The 22,647-nt window shown below is 30.8% G+C and overlaps 2 protein-coding genes across 3 annotated transcripts; both read right to left on the minus strand.

Annotated features, from left to right (window-relative positions):
• Positions 1-2,141: 2,141 nt before the first annotated feature.
• LOC119604602 lies at positions 2,142-4,868 on the minus strand. 2 transcript variants are annotated; one of them, XM_037957328.1, is made up of 2 exons: positions 4,534-4,654; positions 2,142-4,450 (listed from the first exon to the last, which is right to left on the minus strand). In XM_037957328.1, exon 2 carries the CDS (start codon positions 4,438-4,440, stop codon positions 2,368-2,370), a length of 2,073 nt encoding a protein of 690 aa, XP_037813256.1. In that variant the 5' UTR covers positions 4,441-4,450; positions 4,534-4,654; the 3' UTR covers positions 2,142-2,367. The 2 variants fall into 2 exon arrangements, with proteins under 2 accessions (XP_037813256.1, XP_037813257.1); XM_037957329.1 differs by having other exon boundaries at positions 4,041-4,450; positions 4,534-4,868.
• A 360-nt stretch (positions 4,869-5,228) lies between these two features.
• On the minus strand, positions 5,229-6,919 carry LOC119604600. Its single transcript, XM_037957326.1, has 2 exons — positions 5,344-6,919; positions 5,229-5,243 (listed from the first exon to the last, which is right to left on the minus strand). The coding sequence occupies exons 1-2, from the start codon at positions 6,814-6,816 to the stop codon at positions 5,229-5,231; spliced, it is 1,488 nt and encodes a 495-aa protein (XP_037813254.1). The 5' UTR covers positions 6,817-6,919.
• Between the last annotated feature and the right edge of the window lie 15,728 nt (positions 6,920-22,647).

The raw sequence follows: 22,647 nt of genomic DNA on the forward strand, positions 1-22,647 counted from the left end.
TTCGTGCCAGACAATTTGAGTGACATTACCATTATGTGATTTAAGTCGTCTTCGACGAAAACAACATTTTTATAAACTTGTACATGACTTTTAAGCTATAGTATCTTACATAGTGTCGTTGATAATACAATAGAGGATTCTGTCTATTTTGTAGACGACAATACTCCCACTTTTTTTGTTTTGTTGAAAATATAAATTAATTTTAATTTCTATGGACATTAAGGATTTACTACTTTACAAAATCTTTACGAAATGTCTTTTTATTCTTTTAGATATTTTGATTATTCTATTAAAAATTTTTCTATTTAAAACTAGTAAAATCGGTCTACAAGTATAGCAGATATAATCAAAATTCGGAAAAAACTACATATATTTATATTATATTTAGAACAATTTTCACTTTTTTTACAGCTGTGGAAATGTAAGATTGTGTTTCTTAATATTTTTATGACCTTTTTGATTAGGGAATGTAAAATTTTAAATCAAAAATCTTAGTTTTTAGTAAAACAGCATTAATAATAATAAATAACTTTCAAACTGATCGCCGGGTTTCAAAAAAATCTGAACTTAAACTAAATTTTGCTTATCAAATATACGTGAAAACTTGGATATTAGTTTGGACGTTTACAATAAAAAATCATTAGCACCCGAAAAAATTGGAAGTTTTTGAAAATAATGAAACCATATGAAAGTCTTTAATATAACACCTTAGTTCATTTATTTATGCAAGTTTTGTAGTAAATAAGTGATATATGAATAATTAATATCAATGTTAATAAGTGGAATGCGTGCCGTTTTGTGTGTTACCTGTAGTAGTTTTGATACAGGATTTCCTAGTGAGTTAGATAGTATGATGCTTTATAGCAGAATTATCAACTCAACCTAAGTTGATGATAGGATTCGGAAATGAATTAGCAGGTGTACACCACAATAAGGAGTCTTATCACCCTTACTTTGGTTATTGACGGTCAACTCTATTCTCAGGTTTTTTGAATATAAAGGCAGGAAGATAGATGCTTGTGCGGATGACGCACACTGTCACGAGCGTGGCCAAGAATGGTTAAAGTCGATGTAGGAAATTTTATTATTTTTTTACTTTTTGTATAGAAAACATTCTTATTAGTTCAAATGCAAAATAATATTTAAATTTTGTGTAGTTTTTTAGTTATTGTAGCTCAAATTTAAGGTTTGCATGCAATATAATATATTTAAGAGAAAAACCTAAAATTTGACATTTGCTTGTCGTTATTTAAATTAAATTCTGTTTTAGTAATGACTGATATATTTGTAATACAATTGAAAGGTATATATATAACGATAATTGTAACACTGTTTTGGTTTAAAAATACTGATCCTTCTCGAAATATCGTTAGATAAAGGATACCTCCGATTTCGATACAAATGTCAAATTCTGTTGTGAGTTAAAAAAAACACCCGATATCACTTTCGACATTTTTTTTATATTTTATTGCTATAAGTATGTATTTTAATATATATAAACTTCATAGAGATACTGGGTGGAAACTTAATAGAAACTTAATAAAGATACTGGGTGGATACATGGAACTTCGTAATAGTTGACAATTATGTTGAAATTATTTTTAGATGATATTTTTTTTAAACAAAATATAAAAAGTTCTATTAGGAAGCCAGTACAAGTACAAATAAATACTTTTTATTTGTTATGAGCATCAGATTAGATCAAACGAAAAGGATATCCTTGAAGGTTGAAAAGGAATCCTCACTAAGGATATATAGGAGGTGGGGAACAAAAAATTTAACGTGTATAATTACTCATCTATCTCTTTATAAGTGATTCGATAAAAAATTTTAGTTTTTTTTTTGCTTTTTTTCGATTACGTATTTGAAAAAGGACATTTTTGAGGGAGGCTTATCCTTGGTCTGAATTGAGGTTGTATTAGGTATATCAAAACTAAAGTCTGTACAAAACTTCATTAGGATATGAGCTTTTTCTCCCAGTTATAGCAATATCTAATTTCATTATATATGGGAAGGACACGAAACCTTGAAGATTTATTGACCAAATTTTAAATTTTCTTATATTTCGTCAATTAATTACTCATCTATCTCTTTGTCGTCTCTTGAAAAAATAAAAACTCAGGTCGTCTTAAAGTTAGTAATGAAAATTTATTTCCACTAACATTATAAAGGTTGAAAAGATAAGCAGAAGGAGAAGGAGAATTTATTCTTTGTTGTTGGACGACTACACTTGTTGACGACAAAACTATAATGGCTCCTTTTTATTTTAATTGAACATGGCGAACGTTACTTTTTGACAGATAATTTAATAGTGTTGGTAAATACGGCAAAAATCAAAGAAGGGATTTATTATGGACAAAATGAAATTCACTGGGGGACCGTTTTATCTGCATCATCAACATCCCCGCCCCCGTGAATGGACCCCATAATGTCCAATTCACCAACATTCTCCACATCTAATACGGCCAGTTTTGAAACGGGACGACGCAACAGGCCGTTGCCAGTATTTACTTCGGCAAGTCTTGCTACTCCGTCTTTACCAACAAATAATTTGTGAATACGTCCTCTTCTCCATTTTGACCTAGCTTGATCGGTTTCACAAATAAGGACTAAAGATCCAGTCGCCAAGGGCTTTGTAGGTCGACACCACTTTGTTCTACGTGTTAATTCGGGGAGATACTCCAATACCCAACGTTTCCACAAACAATTTTTTAAATTTTGCAAAATTCTCCACTGTTTCCTTAAGGTGCAACATTTTGAATTAAAGGGTCCCGGAGTCTGCGTTGAATTGGAACATCCCAATAAAAAGTGATTCGGAGTCAACGGTTCTGGTTCATCTGGTGTGACTGGCAAATGAGTGAGTGGTCTGGAGTTCAATATGTTTTCACATTCAACTAATAGGCTGTATAACGTTTCTGGACGTACTGTTTGTTCTTTTAAAGTGGCATATAGGGCCTTTTTTACAGACTGCACAAGTCTTTCCCAACAACCACCAGCACTAGGGTCAGAGGGGGTGTTGAACTTCCATTTAATGCCAAGGGGTTTTAAATCAGCATCTATTTTTTCAGGATCAATGAAATTTTCTTCAAAACCTAGCTCCTTCGTGATACCCACGAAATTAGTGCCATTGTCACTTCTAATTAAAACTGGTACTCCCCGTCGATTTATAAAATTCCTGATACAAAGTAGGCACGAATCACTCGACAGGTTCATTGCCAACTCTAAGTGGATGGCACGGGTTGTTAAACACGTGAATAACGCAACCCACCGCTTTTCTTGACTACGGCGGACAGCAACTAACACTGGACCAAAGTAATCCAATCCCGTGTAAGAAAATGGACGAACAAAGGCACTTAAACGATCTTTAGGGAGGGGACCCATAATTGGTTGGTACGGTTTGCATTTACGTATTTTACAGGCACAGCAAGCAGACTTCACTTTATTTAAAATAACACGTATAGACGGTATCCAATATTTTAACCGTATTTCACATATCACTATAGAATCGTTGATGTGTTTCTGACGTTCGTGATACCACTGGACTAAAAGGTATGTTACTCGATTGTCTTTTGGAAGAATATACGGCCTTTTCGTAATATATGATATAAATGGAGCGTTGTCTATTCTTCCACCACATCGAAGAATGTCAAATTCGTCGATATAAGGTTTGAGCGTTATTATAGAGCTTCTTGGAGATATAGGTTCATTTCTTGATAGAGAAGAATACTCGTTGGCAAATTCTGTCTTTTGTATTGACCGAATTATATAACGTTCAGCTTGCTCTTGTTCCTCGACTGTTAAGTCACCCCTCATTAGAGTTTGTTTTTTATATTTTAACTTTAAATTGTTTACATAACGAAAAATCCATCCAATGTGTCTTACGAACTTTTGGTATTGTGAGAAACGTTTCACATCGAATATAATATTTATGACACGTGTGGAAAATACATAATGGCCGCTACGAAGTTCTTCCTCATCATTAGTAGCATCTAACGGCTTACAATTGGACGGCCACAATTCAGATGGTCGGCATAAAAATTCAGGTCCATTTTTCCATCGGTTATTAGGGTCATACTGTAAACTCGGACGAGTGCCTTCATCAGCTGGATTCATCTCACCAGGCACCCAACGCCACTGCTTTTCTTCTGATGATTCCAAGATTTCGGCTACTCTATTAGCAACAAACTGTTTGTAGCGACGATGTTCAGACGTTAGCCATTTTATGACCGTACTTGAGTCTGTCCAAAAATAAAATTCGACAGGTTTAATATTATGGTGTTCTACGATGGCATTTTTTAACCTAATAGCCATTACAGCCGCTTGCAGCTCCAACCTCGGGATTGAAATAGACTTAGTTGGTGCACAGTTGGTTTTACCTGATACAAATGAAATTTTGGGTCCATCAGGAGTATAGTATCTCCAATACGCCACCGCAGCCATTGCTTTTTCACTTGCGTCACAAAATAAATGTAAAGTTATGTTTTGGTCACACAAATTATGAAAATAACATCTCGGAATACTAAAGTCCCTTACCTTTTTCAACCCTGTGGTCCAAGATTTCCAACGATCACGTAAAGCCTCTGGTATTTCCTCGTCCCATTCCAAACCACATCTCCATAGCGACTGCATGAATATCTTTCCCGTAATAGTAAAATTACTTAAAAATCCAAATGGATCGAAAACGGACATAATTAGTCGTAGAACTTCTCTTTTAGTAGGTGTGCGTTTATTTTCAATAATATCGGCTGAAACTCGTTTGAATTTAATATCAAAAACAAATTTGTCTTTAACAGCTGACCACTGCATTCCCAAAATATTTTCAATGTTACCAGATGTCATATTAATATTATCCATGGTATGGTTACCAAAGTACGAGTTTATTTCTTTTGAATTGGATATAATTTTATGCATTTCAAAACCTGCTGCGTTATGTATTTTTATAACGTCTTTAACTACTTTTAGAGCTTCATTAACTGAGGAAAAGCAATCTGCATAGTCGTCTACGTAGTGGCATTTAATTATGGCTTCTACGGCCCTAGGGTTGTAGACTAAAAATTTTTCAGCATTTAAATTTTTCACATATTGTGCAATTGTTGGTGAACAACTCGCCCCAAAAATAGCTCTTGTCATGACGTACTGTCTAACAGGTTGGTTGGTGCTCTCTCTGTATAAAAAACGTTGGGATTCTTGATCTTCTTTTTTAATTGCCACCTGTAAGAACATTTCCTTTATGTCGCCACAAACTGCAATAGGGTGTTCACGAAATTTAAACAGAACACTAGTTAGCGGTTGGTTCAGGTCTGGTCCTGGTAGCAGAAAATCATTTAAAGAAACACCGTCAACCTTCGCCGCTGCATCAAAAACTAAACGTAGACTATCCTTAACGGGATTAAAAACTGCAAAGTGTGGTAAAAAGAACGTTTTGGGTAAAATTGTTTTTTCCTCTTCGGGACTAAGTCGTCGTGCATACCCTTTTTCTAAAAGATGCTTCATTTTTGCTCTATATTTAATTTCAAATTGTGGGTCTATACGAAATTTTTTCTCAATCATATAAAGTCGTCTTAAAGATTGAGCATAACTATCAGGCAGTGACTGAGTCTCATTTTTCCATAAAAGCCCACACTCATAACGGCCATCACAAAATTTTGTGGTCGACTTCAAAATATCTAATGCTCTTATCTCACTTTCTGGCTTAACGGGTTTGACATCAAGTTTTACCATACACGATTCAACCTCAAAATATTGACGCATCATCTCCTTCATTTCTATATCTTGTCGTCTTGAATGAAATACACTTTTTAACACGCAATGCCTTTCCATGCCATTTGGACCGTAAACTACCCATCCAAGTCTTGTCTTCACCGCAATAGGTCCATTGTTATCAGGGCATATGGGTATGTTTACTGGTACCGTCAAAAATGCATGTGTCAAACTAATAATCATTTGTGGTTTAATTTTGCTATAGGAGGTGATTGGGAGGTCGTTTAGATGGCTTTGGTAATTAATGTCGTTTAAATTAAATGATTGTGTAGGCAACTCTAGATTTTTAACCAAATACACTTCCGAAATTTGGTACTTTATATTTTCTTCTGGTAGACCACTAATAGACAGATCTACAATTTCTGTTTGTTCACTACTGCAATGTCCATTTAACCATTGCAATTTTAATTTTTCCTGTTTACCATTTAAACCAATTTCTTTACCAATATCCCATTCTAGCATGGTGGCATCAGCGCCGTCGTCTATAAATGCGTAGATTGAGATACATCCTTTAGGTCCATATAAATTCACTGGTATTATCTGAAATAAGATTTCACTCTTTTGAGTACCTGCATGTAAATTGACAACTGTTCTGGGATTCTCATTTTCAACAACAGTGGCAACACCATTCGTTTGTTTATTGTTTTGATCACTAGTTGAATGTAATAGTGGATGGTGCTGTTTTTCACAATTGTTTGTACCACAACGCTGCTTTTTAAAACATTTATTTACCTGGTGTCTTCCTTTCAAACATGAGAAACACAAACGAAGTGCACGGGCTTTATTCCAACGTTCATCCACAGAAGCCTCCTTAAACAATTGGCAGTCCGTAAGGGGATGACAATCTCCAGAACAAATTGCACATTTTTGTACAATATTTGTAGTTAACGCAAATTTATTTTTAGGTAGCGGCTTTTTATTTCTAACTACGGATGACACTGATGGCAATGCATCGGAAACCATGTTGGCAATTTTCCTTACTCCCTCGAGCCATTGACAGAAATCTACCAAATCAGCAGCCCTGTTAAGTTCAATACATTTTTCAGCCCATTGCATCTGTTTTGTTGGTGGCAGCTTCGAAACTAATTCGCTAAGCAAGGTTGGGTTACTGAGGTGATGTTTGCCATTGGCTGTTTGCAAAAAAACGCACCATATTACTGACTTTTGTAGAAAATTGTATTAATAAATCCAGTTTTCCTTCAGGAACATAATTGAGTGTGTTTACTTTGTCAATTTGGCTTCTTATTAATTGTTCGGGACGACCATATGTTTCACTTAATATATTTAATATAATGTTAACATTTTGTGAACTAGACAAGAGAGATTCTACAGTTTCCTTGGCCGGACCATGTAAAGCTTCACGAATGCGGATTATGTTTTGTAGAGGGCTATATTCGAACTCGGTGGTTGTTTGATTAAAATCTTCAATGAATGTTGGCCATTCTTCTGGCAAACCGCTAAACGATGGGAGGGGATACAACTTTTTGGCTTTTACGGTCGCGGAACCTTGGCTGTGGGAAGAAACATTAGTAAAGGACTCACCGTTATTTTCTGTGTGGACCACACCAGTTGGCCGTACTTCTCTGTCGACGTTTGCGGAAAATGTTTGACAATTGCTAGCTACTCGTTCTGATATCAGTTTAATTTCTTGTTGGAGTGAAGCTATACTGGCACTAGTTTGGTCTTTTTGTACGGCGATCAAATTATTTAAATTATTGTTTACCGAATTTATCTGTCTCATCATCTCTTTTTGCATGTCAGCTAGAACACGCAGCACGTCAGGCTGTGGGGTTCGTTGTTGAGATGATTTATTTCCAGTTGTAACAACAGGATTCGTTGGCTGTTGTTGACTGGATGTCGATGCAGACCCTGTAGATACATTTTGTCCTCCAGGAGGATCCATATCATAACGTTTTGGTGGCACGCCTTTATTAACCCTTTCGCTAGTTCTTGGAGAATTCTCCGCCATAAATTTGTATCACAGACAACAGAAGTTTGACACCAAATCAAACAATGACACAAACACTGAAGACTCCAAAATGGCGGCGACACGAGGTTAAAACATTAAACCACACAAACAAATACGCCAACAAAGAATAAAGATGTCGTCTCTTGAAAAAATAAAAACTCAGGTCGTCTTAAAGTTAGTAATGAAAATTTATTTCCACTAACATTATAAAGGTTGAAAAGATAAGCAGAAGGAGAAGGAGAATTTATTCTTTGTTGTTGGACGACTACACTTGTTGACGACAAAACTATAATGGCTCCTTTTTATTTTAATTGAACATGGCGAACGTTACTTTTTGACAGATAATTTAATAGTGTTGGTAAATACGGCAAAAATCAAAGAAGGGATTTATTATGGACAAAATGAAATTCACTGGGGGACCGTTTTATCTGCATCATCAACACTCTTTATAAAAGATTTGATAAGAACATTTTAGTGTTTTTTTTAGATTATTTGAAAAAGGACATTTTTGAAGTAGGCGTATCCTTGGTCTGAATTGAACGAAATCTGGAGGATGTATTAAGACGTGGTGACACTGGTTAACTGTATATTTCTCCCGATAATCAGTAATCTGCTCCCCATTTAGAAATACATATGTTAAAAATGAGACGGCTAGGAACTTATTAGACTGTTTGAATCAGCTCTGGTAAGACCAAAGTGGTAGGCCGTACTAGAATACTGATCGAAGTAGGTCTAACAGTGATAAACAGAAGTTCTGAAGGTATTTCTGATCATTTGGTAACGTCCTTGGACTTCGGAGTTACTGATGGATCCAAGATGGAATCCGACACAGGGTGCAGAGTTTATCTGGTTGATGACGATCGGGATTGATTTTTAGAAATCCCGGGATTTAAGATTTTCAAATAAATCTCGGAATCCCGATATAATCCCAGCAAATACTTGGTAATGACTTTCAGTTGTAACCACTTACCTATTAACATAGTTTTCAATGACTACATATTGTAGTCCTGTTTACATAGAAGTAGTCTAATAACGTCTTATTAATAATGTGATATATAACTACTTTTTAATTCATTTGTCATCTTCTTCGTGAAGCTATCGGAGCTGTATAAATTTGTTCATACAATTTAAATTGACTTATTTTTCTAATTACTTGTAAGCGATTGTGGTAAGTACTTGCACTAATAACAACACCATTTAGTCAAGTACAAAATCTCTGTGAATTTTTATTTAATTTTTCTTTCAAAAAAGCTATATATATGGTAAAAACGTATGAAAAAGTCTTTGAAATGTTTAGTGAAATCAATTTTAGTTACTCGTTAACTATTGGAGAATTATTTAAATCAATTAATTTTGTGTTTAATAATTCGATTTTTTTAAATAAAATACAAATGTTTTAATATTTTTGTTTTATGGAGTGTTAGAAAAATAAATAAAAAATGCCATAGAGGCAAAAAATATAGATGTGGTGATATTAAGAACACATTATAGTATCTTACATATGTATATGGTTGCCGAGGGGCCATCAGCGGCCAAATAGTACTTTTTCTCCTTTAAAAATGGCAAAAAAACATAAATATATATATGAAAAGTGGCATTTTAATAAGTAATGAATAATTGAATCCTATTGTGTAATGGTTATTTAAAATATAATTTTTCATACAAAACAACATTATATTTGAACTTGAAAATTAAAATTTTAAGAAAATTTATGGAAAGGTAGTTTTTTTATACAAAAAAGGTAAAGGTATTAATTAAAAAAAAAAAACAATATGGAAAATTATAATTATAAAAGGAAAATCGAAAAACTAATTATAGCGTTATATAGAACAAAGTCTTGGCTTTTAAGATACGCTATATTTTTTGCAAAAAAATAATTTTTAAATATTGACTTTTTGCCAAGTTTACTTAAAGGAGACCCCAATGTGCACTGTTTGGTATTAAAAATGGGCAGTATCGGACTTCGATTTTTACATAGCCCTCACACATATATTAATTATGAAGCAATCGTGGTAAAATTTTACACAAGTTAGGTTTATGTACACATAAAAAAATAATACATAGCTGGAATGAATTTTGTAATAAATAGTATGAATCGAACATGACTTTTTTTCCCAAACCATTTTCATTCAGAATATTAAAAGTTCATAAAATGTATGAATTTCAACATGATAGTATTTTTTTTGGCTTTTACTTATTTTCTATGATATTCTTAAAAAATTGCAAAAAAAGTCCATTATCTACAAATCTGTTTCTTGTAAATAGTGATCCTATATTAGCAAATTTTGTATGATAATTAAATAGAAATGTTGAAAAACAAAATCTGAAATAAGAAAACATCAGCAAACATAGTTAAACATCCATTCTTCATCAAATCCCGCAAATTACGTGCACATCCCATCGATTTCAATCTAAAAATCATAAAGAAATAAAAAATTTTCCAAAGAAAATTTCAAACAATTTTTAACAAATAGAAAAATAAAAATTAAATTTGAAATATTTTAAGTCAAAGTTCCAGATTATGTTTGAAAAAATAAAAATGAAAAAATTCATACCATTTAGGAACTTATTCTTAAATATTATTAACTTTTGTCAATGAAAGCAGTTCATAATATTTATGCTGAAACTTTTTTCTGTGTACCAAGAAATTATGCTGTAAGAATGGTAATCATTGGGCTACAGTTAGCCCCCATCAGGGTTGGCAAAGTTGGCACAATTGTACTTTTTGGTACAATTCGATGCTTAAAAGTACAATGGTAGTACACCAATCACTCATCTGAGATTTTGTCAGCATCTCTGCTAAAAGTTGAAATTTTCGAAAAATTTAGCAGACTCTTCTAATACAATAAAACTATATATTTTAATTTTTGCTAATTGATATGAGTTCCTTTTTGTATGAAAAAATAATAAATTAGCAAAATTATAAAATTATTGTTTTTGAAAGTAGTATGAGTCCATTCAAATGTGAAAAAATCTAGTATTTCCGCAATAACTATTAAAGTTTTATGCAATATAAAATTTTTTATTGCATTTTAGACCAAATACATGTAAAATAGCTTTACACAGATCAGACTAATTTTCTATGGAAAATTTTATGCTGAATATCTTGGGAGCAGATATAACATCCCTCACGCACACTGATTGGAACATTTTAAAGAACTCCATCTAGAAACAGAGTTTCTGTACTTCGGATAAGGAGAGCTCAACAGGTACTATAGTGACCTAAGAGTATTTCTTAGGATTTGATGTATTATACATCCTCCTCTCAACCTAACCTATGTATAGCTTGAAATGTTTTTGTTTCGATTAAGGACACTCCCACTTTAATATTAATTTAGTAAAATAATTATGATTTGGTACAATTAGAAGCAAAAATGTACTATTTTTCACGCAATTTTGTAAAATTTTAAAATGTAATTTGCTATCCCTGGCCCCCATATAAATCCCTTAAGAAAATAACTTTAACCCTTTATAGTCCAAGAGCTGAAATCTTTTTGATTTTTTGGGACATATAGAATTCGGTAAATAATAAAATACGTTTTACTCAGAAATTTAAAATTTTTTGTTATTAGCGTTTTATTAATGATTTTTTGATTGATTTTAAAATCGATTTTTATGATACAAGAAATTTTAAATTGTTTATTTTCTTTTAATTAATAATAAATTTACACAAAATTGTCTACAAAATTTTATAAAAACAACGAAACTTTTTTCCCCTTTTATAAAATTTTTAAAAATCGAAATTATCTTACCAATTTAGCTTGAACACAAAATTTAACTTTTTATCAAAACTGAAAATTCAATTTAGCATAAGTGAATAGTTTTGCCACATATCATGTTAAAATACATACATACAAAACAGTTAAGTGGAATCTCATGAATGTGCTTCACTAATTTGATTCGAAAATAAGTGCGTAGGACCTATTTTAGAGTCAATTTTTGGGTTTGTTACAGAAATGTTACACGCTATAAAGGCTTAAGTTCATGATTGGCTTCAAAAAGCCTGTATAAGAACGAAATTCTACACAAACAATTGTTATATGAATCAAAATCTCTCTACCAAATTTCATGTGGGTCAGTCCATAATTGACCGAACACCCCATATTACCTCTCTTACAACAAATCGGTTTACTGTAGTGAATCGTTCAAAAATTAATGTACTATAAGATTTAATAAAAATGATATGAAACTAATAACTCTTTCAAATTGTGTAAACCTCGGTACATAATTAATGGACTTATTCCGAAAATCTCCCTGATGTTCATATTAATATCAATATATCGACACCCTATATTCAAAAAGTGCTAACTCAATCTTGGGCCAAAGTGAGTTTTTGATGGCAAATGATTCCTCAATACATTCTCCACGTCTGGTATAAATTTGGGATCAAAATATTAACTTTTGTGCTTTTTGTATCTGTTTTGTCTACTACACAAATTAGAATATTTTTTTAAGAAAATAGTAGTAATAGTAATTTTACAACATTTTTTGAAAGATTAATTTTATTAAATATTTATCTCCGCTATTATAAAATATGACATACTGAACAGGAATCAGTTTAATAAATTGGAATTCAATATTTAGTTTCGGAAATATAGTCATTTTTATTTTACCAATAAATGTTTCAATTTTAAAATTTTCCTTTGAACAAAATGTGCTAACTAAAGATAAATCCTTGAAAAACACAAAATGTATTAATTTGTATATAATTATAAATTGGTAAGATTATTATAAACATATTATGGAAAGAAAGTTATTAATTTCTTCAACATTATACAAATTAAACAGTTTTTTTCCTCTCCTGAAAACTAGACATTTTTGAATTAGCACTTTTTGAATATAGTGTCTCGATATGTGTAATTTTAAAAATTTTCGAACATGATTCTCTGATTTCGATGAAATTTGGTATACACATTTTTTGTATCAATACAAAATTAAAAGTTTTCCAAATTTTTCAAATTCGTTACGGTTTAGAGGTTGAAAATCCACATTTTTTCTCAAAGGCATAAAATTTAATATCGTATATTTTCTAAACTACTTTTCCGATTTTATAATTTTTGTATCTTCCATTTTTACTACACTAAAATATACAACATATACAAACAACAGAATGGGACGATGAGGGGATCTCTAGAAAGTTAACTTTTAGTAAAACAGTCCATATCATTTCTATACAAATTTAAAAATTTATACTTTTGTTCATTGATGAAAAAAAATAATTCAAACAAAAAATAAATAATGTGAATTAATTTACTAAAATTCAATTTTCTTGCGATCTCCTAATGAACCCATTCTAATTTTTTTGTGATATAATTGCCAAGCTACTCTTAAAATTGTTTAAACCTAGAAAACCCATAAAAACTAGACTAGAAATAATAATAATGTTAATATTTTTAAGAAAAAATAAAAGTCCCCAAAAATAGCGGAAAAATTACAAAAAATACCCAAATTTTACGAAAATAGCCAAATCCCTCCCCACGAAAATCTGTCCCCAAATAAAACTTGAAATCCCCAATTTGGGGACAAATCCCCACATCTGGCGATACTGATCAGTTTGCACATTTTCTTTTTCACCAAATTCAGTTAAATTTTAACTAACAAATTTAACCTAAAAATTTTAGTTAAATTTAACTGAAAAAAAATGTTTCAGTTAAAACCTTAACTAAGTAAAATATTATTTAAATAAATATTCTGGAAGTGAAATAAATAAAATACATTTTGATAATGACCACTCTCACAAGAAGATATTAAAAAATTACGAGACCAATAATGAGATTTTGTGGTAGCCACCATGACGCTGAAACTTGAGCATTTCAGAAAATATTACGAATGAAAAAGTCTAGAAAGTTACAAGTACTACATCCGTTAGGTTTGAACACATGTAATATATCGTCCTTGACATCCTTTAGACATACAGAAGTATAAATAAATGCTGAATACTCATGTGAAAGTAATTTTAGCCCTAAACAAAGACTGATAAAATCCACAACTTAACAGTTCCCGACGTCAGCATTGAATCGATATCGATCGAAATCTGCTTTAATAGGAGAAATGTGTGTCACCAATTACCGTACCCATATTATGCAACTCTCTATGCATTCACAAATGCAATTGCAAAGCATTTATTGGCTTTACTTACAGTTTTGGGTAAAAACAGCGACAAACACAACATTTAATCAATGGAGAAAATGCAATAGCATTGACAAGACATTGCAAAAAATACCCAATTCACAAAATATCGCCAGAACCTCGGTCTGCATAACATATGTTTTCCATTTCATACTAAAGGAGGTAAATTGTTTGACTTTGAATGCGTTTAACAAGTGGCCGACAAAATTAGAATTAGCTAAATGCCAAAAATATTATTTTTACATTTTCTGCTTCATGAAAACAACAAATAACAACACGGTGTGACAAAATTACAAAAAATTAATACACTCATCGCGAGACCTAGTGAAGTTGGTAGGTCTAGTAGAGTAGATTACAGTACCATTTTTAGAATCTTCAATGAAAAGTACAAAGGAAACTCTTTCCAAAACAGTTGAAAAATATTAAATTGGTTACGTAATTCAGCTCTGTGCGTCGTTGCCATTATCGTTTAAAGGGAATCAGTCGTCCTTTTTGCTCAGTCTTCGAGAGTTTTACGTTTCAAACCGCATTGGACAAAGTGTAACTGTACCGAGTTACTGTATTCGAGGCGCACGTTGACTATATGCAATCGTGTTAACTTAACCTAAGTTTTAATTTTGATTATGGTGGAGAACCAAAAAAAAAACTCAATTTGATATTGTGTCCAGTCGTACTGGAATAATTGGTGTTGGCGTTATAATCTTTCGATTTGGCCAAGAAGTCTTAGCTGCAGATACAGCTAAGCAAACTTAAAAACAAACAAACATTAAATTGGTTAAGAAAATTTTGAGATATAATTTTTTTGTCTGTCAAGTCAAAAAAATGTTTTTTTTTTTAATTTCTTCCTATTTTTAGGGTATATTAAAGATTATAATGGTGGATGTACACAACACGCGTTATAGGCTTCTGTCAAAAAAGTTGAAATAGTGTATTTTCATTTAAGAAGCTACACACTGTAGTTTGTAACGCGTCTGCCGCGAAAAGTTCAGCCACTTTCAACTTTTGACGCGTCGGCAGCTGATCAGGGTTGTATTTTGTTTTGTGTAGAATAAGAATATGCTAAAATGAAATAAATTTCACCAACAATGAAAGAAAAATATGAAAAAATAATCAAAAACTTAAAATATTGATTTTTTAAACAGTAATAGTCCTTAAAAAATTAAAAGAAAGATCACAATGACGCGTGTTGTGTACGTCCACCTTAAAAACGGTAAAATGATCTACTCATCTAGGTCTAGTGTTTTTGAGTGTCACACAGTCAGTTTATATTTTTAAGATTTTTTCAAGAAGCATAACAACTTGTTGAAAACAATTTGGCATTATCGATAACAACTTAAAATTTTAAGTTAAAATTTATTACAACTTTTTGTTTTACTCAAAAAAAAGCTTTATAGTCGTTTTATGGGATGGGACAGTAAATTGCCCATATATTTTTGTAAAGAATTAAAAAATTAAATTGTTCATTTTTTTCTATTTTTCAGGACGAAAAAAATAATTTTAATTTTGCTTGTCCTGAAAAATAAAAATAATTATCAATTTTATAATTTCATTCTATATATGGAAGTATAATATTTTAAAATGATATTTCCATTTTTAGAGACCGTACTACTTAATTTCACGCCCAGTTACACAGGGATACAAATATTTGAATAAATATATAAAAATATTATATTCTTAAAAGTTTAAAGTCCTTTAAAAAGAAGAAGGGATAAAAAAATTTAAAACTGAGTATACAGTTTTTCTATATAAGAACACTACTTTCAGTTATATTTGATTTTTTTGAAGTCCAAAAAGTAATGTCGAATATTTTCTCACGTTGATTTCTGTATTTGTCAAAAAATTAATTCTTTCATATTAGAGTAATAATATAATTTTTTCTGGCGGCTTAACTAATAAAGCAATAGAAACAAATTTTATGTATGTGGTAAATAGTGTCCGACCGAACGTTCGGGTTCGAAGTTCGGTAAAAAGTGATGTTCGGCCAATGTTCGGAGAAATTTTGTCCGAACGCCGAACTTTTTATAAAATTTTTATTTATCATAATTTTACATTATCAAAAAGTTTTAAAAATGCTGAAAATTTGTACATACATCCTGGATGTACAATAAATTTCCGATATAGGCACAAAACGCCTTTTTCTGTTCGTTTTTTCGGCTGATTTGAAAAACTGTAAACCAGAAACGGATTAAAAAGCTAAGAAAAGTGAAACATTTTATCACTTTTTTAATTATGTATGTAGTTTTGATTATAAATCTTTATTCTACGACCTATACATGTCTGTCTGTCTGTCAGTCAGTCAGTCTATCTTTTAAAAGAACGATAGGACCTAAATTATTGTTGCAGTTTGAGTGGTATTAAAAATGGAACCAAAATTTCATATGAATCGGCAAATTGAAATTTGCGAATTGTGTTAAGTATTGTAAGTGCCGGTCCACACACGGAAACTTTAGTTGAGAAACTTTTTCTTAATTCTCTTTTAAAGTTTCCTTAATGTCTACATATTGATTTGTTTTTGTACGAATGAGAAGAATAACAAAACAAGTTTCCCAGTATGAGAAACTCCGTACCGCGAGAGAGATGAATGATATTTCTTTTTCTCTCACGCAAAATCAAAAGTTTCCCAAAAATAGTTTCCTAGTGTTTTTTTAGAAACTGTAATTTTACTGATTCGATAAAATTCATTTTGATTTCGATATATATTATCATGTATAACTATATTATGACAAATACAAAAATATGATGAAATATTTTGACGGTATTATATCATTGTCAATAAATTGTTTAAAAACCAAAAACAAAAGTATTAAGATATGTAGGTATATGCATTTCACAAAAATGGTTTGTTATTAGAATTTTATCACTCTCTGGAATTCGGAATTAGTTGATAATTGACCCAATTGCCAATTAAAGACCCTCTTAAAAAACTCTTCCGGATGTTCATATTTTGGTTTTAAATGTTATAAATTTGTTTCCTTTTTAATCATAAATGCATTTTTCATTTAAGAAAAAAGTTCGTGTTCACCGAGTTTTGAACACCGAACAAAGTTCAGATTCGGCCGAACTTTCAAATTTATCGAACGAAAATTTGAGTTCTGTCGGACTCTAGTGGTAAATAATACATAAGGTTTCAAGTTATATTTATTTAAGAAACAAATAATAGAAATTCTCAAGGATATGAAGGGATGAAATTTTCAAAGGAAATTATTTAAAATATTTCGTCCTGAAAAATGAAAACAAAAAATACATTTGATTTCCGGAGATTGTGCTCTGTCATTTGATACCCATATTGACGAAAATTATTCAGTAAATATATTTTAATAAATTTTAATATCCTTACAAATTGAAAGTCCTTTCTCCTTTTAAGGATAAAAGATCACAAAATGAAAAACTAAAAACACAGTATCACTTTAAATAACCTCTAGTATCATGTATATGGTCTCCTTCAAGTCCAATAAAAAAATTAAAATTATATCACGGTAAAATAGATACATACTTAGTTTAAACAAGTAAGAGTGCTATATTCGGCTGTGCCGAATCTTATATACCCTTCACCGTGATGTGTTAAAAAACAGTCAGTACGAATTTTATTACAAAAAATCAAAAATACCAATTGCAAAACGGTAAGGTACCAAAAAGTCCCCTTTTATGGGTTCTCACTTATTCCAGACTCTACATACTTAATTTCATATTTCTAGGTTCAATATTATAGAAATTTCAAAAAGTACCTTTTGAAGAACGAAAAAGTACCAAAAAGTCCCCTTTTATGGGTTCCCACTTAATCCAGCTCTACATAATTAATTTCATGTTTCTAGGTTCAATATTATATAAATTCCAAAAAGTACCTTTTGTAGAACGAAAAAGTACCAAAAAGTCCCCTTTTATGTGTTCTCGCCTAATTCCATGTTTCTATGTTCAATGTTATAGAAAATTCAAAAAGTACCTTTTGTAGAACGAAAAAGTACCAAAAAGTCGCCTTTTATGTTTTCTGACCTAATCCGGGCTCTGCATACTTAATTTCATGTTTCTAGGTTCAATATTGTAGAAAATTCAAAAAGTACCTTTTGTAGAACGAAAAAGTACCAAAAAGTACCCTTTTATAGGATCTTACCTAATCAAGGCCCTCCATGCTAAACTTCATGTTTCTAGATTCAATATAATAGAAAATTCAAAAAGAACCTTTTGTAGAACGAAAAAGTACCAAAAAGTCCCCTTTTATGTGTCCTCGCCTAATCCAGGCTCTACAAACTTAATTTCATGTTTCTACGTTCAATATTGTAGAAAATTCATAAAGTACCTTTTTATAGAACGAAAAAGTACCAAAAAGTAGCCTTTTATAGGTTCTTACCTAATCAAGACCCTAGATGCTAAATTTCATGTTTATTGAACCTAATATTATAGAAAATTCAAAAAGTACCTTTTGTAGAACGAAAAGTACCAAGAAACCCCTTTTATGTGTTCTGACCTAATCTGGGCTCTACATACTTAATTTCATGATTCTAAGTTCAATATTATAGAAAATTCAAAATGTACCTTTTGTATAACGAAAAAGTACCAAAAAGTTCCTTTTTATAGGTTCTCACGTAGTCAAGGCCCTACATGCTAAATTTCGTGTATCTAGGTTCAATATTATAGAAAATTCAAAAAGTAACTTTTGTAGAACAAAAAGTACCAAAAAGTCCCCTTTTATGTGTACTCGCCTAATCCGGCTCTACATACTTAATTTCATGTTTCTAGATTCAATATTATAGAAAATTCAAAAAGTACCTTTTGTGGAACGAAAAAGTACCAAAAAGGCCCCTTTTATGTGTTCTGACCAAATCCGGCTCTGCATATTTAATTTCATGTTTCTAGGTTCAATATTATAGAAAACTAGCTATACCCAGTGTGCTTTGCCACCCTAAAACAGTATAAATAAAAATAGCACTTTATGATTTTTGAAGATTCTAGTTCGGTTAGTTTCCCAAGGGGCAGCATAGCCCCTTTTGTTAGTCTACAGTACATACATACACACATACATACATACATACATACATACATACATACATACATACATACATACATACATACTTACATACATACATACATACATACATACATACATACATACATACATACATACATACATACATACATACATACATACATACATACATACATACATACATACATACATACATACATACATACATACATACATACATACATACATACATACATACATACATACATACATACATACATACATACATACATACATACATACATACATACATACATACATACATACATACATACATACATACATACATACATACATACATACATACATACATACATACATACATACATACATACATACATACATACATACATACATACATACATACATACATACATACATACATACATACATACATACATATATATACATAGATTCAAAAAGTACCAAAAAGTCCCCTTTTATAGGTTCTTAACTAATCAAGACCCTACATGCTAGATTTCATATTTCTAGGTTCAATATTATAGAAAATTCAAAAAGTACCTTTTGTAGAACGAAAAAGTACAAAAAAGTCCCCTTTTATGTGTTCTGACCAAATCCGGCTCTGCATATTTAATTTCATGTTTCTAGGTTCAATATTATAGAAAACTAGCTATACCCAGTGTGCTTTGCCACCCTAAAACAGTATAAATAAAAATAGCACTTTATGATTTTTGAAGATTCTAGTTCGGTTAGTTTCCCAAGGGGCAGCATAGCCCCTTTTGTTAGTCTACAGTACATACATACACACATACATACATACATACATACATACATACATACATACATACTTACATACATACATACATACATACATACATACATACATACATACATACATACATACATACATACATACATACATACATACATACATACATACATACATACATACATACATACATACATACATACATACATACATACATACATACATACATACATACATACATACATACATACATACATACATACATACATACATACATACATACATACATACATACATACATACATACATACATACATACATACATACATACATACATACATACATACATACATACATACATACATACATACATACATACATACATACATACATACATACATACATACATACATACATACATACATACATACATACATACATACATATATATACATAGATTCAAAAAGTACCAAAAAGTCCCCTTTTATAGGTTCTTAACTAATCAAGACCCTACATGCTAGATTTCATATTTCTAGGTTCAATATTATAGAAAATTCAAAAAGTACCTTTTGTAGAACGAAAAAGTACAAAAAAGTCCCCTTTTATGTGTTCTGACCTAATCCTGCTCTACATACTTAATTTCATGTTTCTAGGTTCAATATTATAGAAAATTCAAAAAGTACCTTTTGTAGAACGAAAAAGTACCAAAAAGCCCCTTTTATGTGTTCTCGCCTAATCCGGGCTCTACAGACTTAATTTCATATTTCTAGGTTCAATATTACAGAAAATTCAATTTAGAGGTTGTCTCGGATTTTTGCTCATATCTCTATTATGGACCGATTTTGCTGATTTTAAATCATCCTTCTCACGAAGGTAAAGGGTATAAAAATATACCATGTCAAAATTATGTTTGTTGAGAAAATCTTAAAAAAATATGAACTTTTAACATAGACAAAATCTAAACGGTAAAGTATTCGGAAATGTTGGATAACTTTAAATCTCTCATTTATACAAAGAATAAGTGTACCGAATTTCATCCAAATCAGAAAGAGTCATGTTGAACATTTTACTTTTTTTGAAATTTTTTTTAAATTACCCAACAGACAATGTAAATTTATTTTTTATAGACAACAGTTAGCTATTCAAAATTTATTTCAAATGGTATTTAACGGTTGGGCTTTTTACAAGCTTTAATTTAAGAAGCTTTGTTTGAGCGTTCATATTGTAACAGATTTGGACCAATCATTGAAAATTGGTAAACTAGAAGACACTAGATGACAATGCAAATGTTTTGCTTTTTAAGTTATCTAACCGAAGGATGATGAAAACGAAAATTTTAACTTACAGTTATTTAGTTCCCGTTAAGAAAACGGCAGTTAGTATGTATTTACTAATACAAAATCTTCCCAATAAGCTTTTTGTGAACTTTAGGAAAAAAAATTATTCAAAGTACTAAAAATAATAAAATTGTAATTTGAACACAGTGCTTTCTAGATTCAGCGGTACAAGGGTATACAATTTTATTTACCAAATTCATATAAAATTTTCATCTAGGGTACTGAATGTACATTAATAATCTGTTTCTGAGCAAAAGCTTCTTACGTCTATAAGCCTTATTCATAAACAACATTTTATTTTTTAAACGCACTGTGGTTCCAAATTAAAATCTAGGTGGACAAAATTATTTGATACCCTTCTTTTATAGAATTGATGTTTCTGAATCCAAAGAAAACCGTTAAAATCATCTATATTACCTATTTTCGAAGTTACAGTAGGGTCTAGATAAATGAATCTAATAATTAAAAAACATGCCTTTTAACAGAGTTTCCATTGATTTTATGTGGATTTGGTATCTAGCTATGCAGTTTAAAAATTTAGTAATAAATTTCTCCAAATTACATTTTATTAAATTACAATTTACTGCAAAGACATTCCTTGGAAGTACCTTTAAAAGACAAATATAGTCACTGGCCGTTTCGATGGCCTTTTTTTTGGCAAGCTATATAATATTGTAAAAACCAAAAAATATATATATTTATAAATTTGAGACCCAAGTTTGAAGGACTACAAAGGGACAAGGTGAGTCCAATGAATATAAAAATTACATTAAGTAAAAGCTGATTTCAATATTTATGTAAGTTTTGAAAAATGGATTTCTAATGGTAAAATTATTAAAAAAAATTAAAAGAAAATATGATCCAACATTTGTTGAACTCCTCGCTCTTCTATCATAAAAACGAAATAAAGATTTATTTTATCTTGTACAGAAATTATAGTTATACATAACGTGACCAGATGGTTTTTGAATAAAAGCAGGATTCAAGTGATTAAAAAGCGGGATTTTGAAAATTGGCATTCATTAAATCGGGATTAAATAAAACTTAATATCATGATGTCGGAAAAACATTTATGAGAATGATATACTCTGATCCATAACTTTGTAATTCTGGAATAAAATGTCAATATCACTAGTTTAGAACGATTTTGCTCATAATATAAAACCTATATGTATTTCTTTATTTTGGCCGTTTACATAAGGCCCGGAAAATTTAAAAAAACCTAAAATTTTTTAATTATTCATAAAGAAAGAAAATGCTAAAAAGGGGTTAAATTAAATATTTAGAGTTGTTGCTACTTTTATGTAAAAAATTTTACTGGTATTCCTCACAACTCTCTAACAATGGATTCCTGTCACAAATATATTAAAAATTACGTTGCAATAATCTTAAATCTTGGTGAATAGATGCCATTTTTATCACTCACATTTCCAAGAGTTTTTTGGAAAAAGTATAAATGGGAATGGGAAGAAATGAACTATGAGGGATAAATTCAGATCCGTAAGTTCACGAATAAAATGTCTATAATATATCGAATTTATTTTTTATATTTAAAAAAAAATTATCAAAAAAATGGATAAAAATGGGGCCAAAAATAAAGAAATCTGGTAAAAAGTGGGTTAATAAAGACCTAAATTTTATATTATTGAATTTTTTTCTGAGTTGTAGTTAGGTTCCCAAAACAGGTGTAGCACCCAAAAAT

The sequence above is a fragment of the Lucilia sericata genome, unplaced genomic scaffold (genome assembly GCF_015586225.1).
Source record: "Lucilia sericata isolate MDLA Ls3-8-SP2 unplaced genomic scaffold, ASM1558622v1 Contig000408F_arrow, whole genome shotgun sequence".
NCBI classification, from domain to species: Eukaryota; Metazoa; Arthropoda; class Insecta; order Diptera; family Calliphoridae; genus Lucilia; species Lucilia sericata.